Source organism: Poecilia latipinna, unplaced genomic scaffold (genome assembly GCF_001443285.1).
Source record: "Poecilia latipinna isolate Pla-1442-1.1 unplaced genomic scaffold, P_latipinna-1.0 Scaffold1115, whole genome shotgun sequence".
Lineage (NCBI taxonomy): Eukaryota > Metazoa > Chordata > Actinopteri > Cyprinodontiformes > Poeciliidae > Poecilia > Poecilia latipinna.
The window spans coordinates 58,785-63,178 of record NW_015113731.1 but is presented as its reverse complement, the minus strand read 5'-3'; the positions used below and the strand labels follow the sequence as shown (position 1 = coordinate 63,178).

Sequence of the window (4,394 nt, the reverse complement as noted above, 5' to 3'; positions counted from 1 at the left end):
AGCTTCAGTGTGCTGGGAGGTGCTCTGGGCTTTGCAGTGCAAAAGGCCAATATCAGTGGCCTGGAGGATTTTCTGGTTAGAGGTTTCTGGGAAACAGAATTCCTGTGCAACGGGACAAACACGGAGAAGAGTCAAAAGCCTTGCAAAGCCAATCAGGATTTAGCGGAGCTCAGTAATAATGACGATGATGTGGAAGAGCTAAGGTACTCCACCAATATCTATAAAGCCGTCTACGCCATATCACATTCTCTGCACAGCATCTTGAAGTGTTCAGAGGGTCAAGCATGTAAAAAAGCTGTGGAAATGAAGCCATGGGAGGTATAAAAATAAGTCATTACTCTTGTACTGTTTGGACTATAGTTGTAAAACTAACAATGTTGAAATAAGCAGTGTCGATTGCTCTTTAGGTAGTGGAGGCTCTAAAAAATGTGAACTTCACTGTTAAGAACGGGGACAGAGTGTGGTTTGATCAAACTGGAGCTGCTGTTGCCATGTATGAGGTGGTGAACTGGCAACGTGGAACGGATGGATCGGTTCAGTTTAGACCCGTTGGCTACTATGACGCCTCGCTACCTTCTGGCAAGAGGTTTGTTCTTAACACAGATGCTATAATGTGGCCAGGGGGGACAAAAGAGGTAAAGATTTTTCTTGACAATAAAATCTGATCACACTTTTAAAAAAATATTTAACAAAGCCCTTTTTTCTCATCATGTTTATTATTCCAGCTACCTGTGTCAGTCTGCAGTGAAAGCTGTCGTCCAGGAACCCATAAAGTCCTTCAAAAAGGAAAACCCGTGTGCTGCTTTGACTGTGTGCCGTGTCCGGTTGGAGAATTTAGCAACACGACAGGTAACACAGACATAAACTACAGTAATATGTGCACACAATTTGCCTGCCACAGTGTGTGTATTATGTTGAAACTAGCGATGATACAGTCATTTGTAAATATTGTAAGAGTGCGACTTATTGAACTGCAATACTAAAAAGAAAAACATTATTTTTATTACAGATTCTATTGACTGCAAAAAGTGCCCCGAAGCATATTGGTCCAGTCAGAACAGAGATGCATGTTTACCAAAGGAAATTGAGTTTCTCTCTTTTACTGAAGTTATGGGCAAAATACTGATATTTTTCACCTTGTTCGGCGTTGTGCTAACTTTAATAGTAGCCACACTGTTTTTAGTCAATAAGGACACTCCACTGGTGAAGGCAAACAACTCTGAGCTCAGCTTCCTGTTGCTGTTCTCCTTGTCTCTGTGTTTCTTGTGTTCTTTAACCTTTATCGGCCAGCCCACCGAGTGGTCCTGCATGCTGCGGCACACAGCGTTTGGCATCACCTTCGTCCTCTGCATCTCTTGTATTCTTGGGAAAACAATCGTGGTCCTAATGGCCTTTAAAGCTACACTTCCAGGCAGCAACGTGATGAAATGGTTTGGGCCTGCACAGCAGAGACTCACTGTTTTGTTTTTCACTTTTATACAGGTCATAATTTGCATCCTGTGGTTAACAATAAATCCCCCCTTTCCTTTAAAAAACCTCCAGTACTATATGGAGAAGATAATCCTCGAGTGCGCTCTGGGTTCACCTGTTGGCTTTTGGGCTGTGTTGGGATACGTTGGATTCCTTGCCTTGCTGTGTTTTGTCCTTGCTTTCTTAGCCAGAAAGTTGCCAGATACCTTCAATGAGGCCAAACACATAACCTTCAGTATGTTGATATTCTGTGCCGTGTGGATCACCTTCATCCCAGCTTATGTCAGCTCTCCTGGAAATCTCACGGTAGCTGTGGAGATATTTGCTATTCTAGCATCAAGTTATGGGATACTGTTTTGTATATTTGCACCGAAATGCTTTATTCTAGTTGTGAGGCCTGAGCTGAACACAAAGAAACACCTGCTGGGAAAAACACAACACTAGTTAGTTTCATATGATACACAATCTTTGCTTTACTTTTACAAATTTTGCAGTTTCTTTATGTTATAGGAACTGCATATCTGTATATATAAAAAAGACAAATAGATCTCTTTTTTTGTAATGTGAAATGTACTGTAATGCTACAAAAATATTTTCTCATGTGCAAAATATTTTATTATTTTGTTTTATTTCACAGTTGGTTGTAGTTGAAGGGCATCCATCATAATGATATATCTGTTTCTGTTTTGTAAAAAATTATCATTAAACTGTAAACAGTTATATATATTTTTAGTATAAACCTTAAAGCTTAAATAGATCTGAATACTGTACAAAACCAGTGTCAAATAGAAAATAACACGCATGGAGTGATGATGGCTAACTATCTGCTTTTGCTGAATAACCCTGACATTCTCACAGCCACAGAGAATTACAAAAAGAGGAATGTAGATACACCAAGTCAGAAAGAATCCACAGACCTTGCAAAATTAGGCCAAAGTAATGTTTTCATTTTACAAAAAAAAAAAAAAAATCTTCTGACTGGAAGTAATAGTAGTGTCTTGGAGTGGCCTAAACAAAGTCCTGACATGAATCTGATGGAGAATCTGTTGAGGGAATAATCTGTAAAGAATGCCTTGAAACTTCGTTTTACAAAGACATGATTCACCATAAAAAATAAATCTTAATTATATCAGTGGAACATCTTAAAAAGCTGGTCAACAATTATAAAGGATTTTTTGGTCATCAGAAATAGTGTCAATAATTTTTGTCCGTTAAAATGTGGATGAAAATGATTAAAACTTTTTTTAAACAAAGACTCCTTTGGCATCCTTTTCTTATATTTGGGGAGGTGGAGATGGTGGAGGGTTGCATGTCCTATTAAGATTTAAACAGTGTTCTCGGTTGAATGAAAATAATTTAACATTTAAATATTCCAGGACTATGAATAATGTAATAATTATCTAAGTTATATGAAAATTGCCAAATATAATCCCACATGATTTTCTCAATTAGGTTGAAGAGCTGAACTTATTGAATTTAAAAATTTAAACAAGTGAGATTGTCTATGAAACGATGAAAGGTCTTAACACTTACTGCTTAACTTGAATTGTATTTTCTAAAATGAACTGGAAGCCAACAAAAAAAAAGAGACTAAGATTTGAGTTATGGCCTCGTAAAGTCCATGATTTCACAACACACCGGTACTCAATGAAATTGACTAAAACTGTTAATGTTACGATGTGAGATCGCAACAATGTGAGATCGCAACATTAAGGCAAAGTGGAAAAGCTCAACAACAGTAAGTACAGACAAAAAAAACCTCCTTAAATACATTTTAACATATTCATATGTATCTCTTAAAGAAAGGCTGCTTTTGAAAATATCTTTTTACTATGACTCTATGAGACACGATTGAATCACAGATTGTTATGGAAAAATTGCTAAATAAATTGTGATACAAAAAAAGTCTCTTTAACAAGTAATGCTATTCTTGTCTATTCTTGATTTGGCACCTTGCAAATATTTCATGTCAAAGCAAATGTAAATGAATCATGACATACATTAATTTTCCCTGATTTGATGAGGACCATCATCATCGTCATCCTCATCATCATATAAGTACAAAGCCCATCCTCTTACAGAAATAAATCACCTTGACACTAATAGGAGAAGTCGCCAGGACTGACTCCAGATCTCTTTCTGAAAGATGGGTGACTGGATTTGCGTAATATCACTGTTGATTGTCATTCTGCGATTCTTTAAGGCGGAGAACGACAGTATCTGTGAGATGTACGGAAGCCCAGAGGTTTCTCTCTTATCAAAGGAAGGGGATATTATTATTGGTGGGGCTTTTTCCATCTATAGTCAAATCTCAATGTCCTCTCTCTCAGGATACAAAACACCAGAACCTTTCAAATGCTCCAGGTAAAGCAGACTGTTATTCTGAAATTTTATTTCATGTCCATGAATGTAAAACACTTTCTCCCCCACCCCACTCCTTTTTCCCCCCAGGATCAATCTGAGAGAATTTCGTTTTGTGCAAACAATGATATTTGCCATTGAAGAAATTAACAACAGCAGCGACCTGCTTCCCGATGTTTCTGTTGGATACAGGATATTTGATAGTTGCGGTTCAACGCTGCCTTCAACACGGGCAGTAATGGGTCTGATGAACGGAGAGGAAAACACCTGGAGGAAAAACTGTTCTTCTGTTCATGCCATCATCGGAGCCTCTGAATCCTCCTCGACAATTGCAATGCAACAGATTTCCGGGGTTTTCCAAACACCTATGGTAAGTAAGTGTATCGTGAAAATAAAAATCCTGAAATAGCTGGAACGGAGATGCAGTTTCAGTAAAGTTATGGTTGCTTGTTGTGAAGAAAATAAGATTTAAGTTAGAAGTTTCAGAGCTTTTTATCATGCCAGCTAAACCTAATACAAAATATATTACTTTAATTTCTTATGGTTTCTGATTTTTCTCTGTT

The 4,394-nt window shown here is 37.6% G+C and overlaps 1 protein-coding gene across 1 annotated transcript in view; it reads left to right on the top strand.

The window, feature by feature from the left end:
* The window catches only part of LOC106959738 (extracellular calcium-sensing receptor-like), a 6,195-nt gene extending 4,243 nt beyond the window's left edge, over nt 1-1,952 (top strand). The window contains exons 2-5 of the mRNA XM_015052495.1: nt 3-318; nt 408-635; nt 726-849; nt 1,010-1,952. Of these exons, the coding sequence (XP_014907981.1) occupies nt 3-318; nt 408-635; nt 726-849; nt 1,010-1,914 (1,573 nt within the window). The 3' untranslated portion in view covers nt 1,915-1,952. The remainder of the gene's footprint in view (nt 1-2; nt 319-407; nt 636-725; nt 850-1,009) is intronic.
* The last annotated feature ends 2,442 nt before the right edge of the window (nt 1,953-4,394 follow it).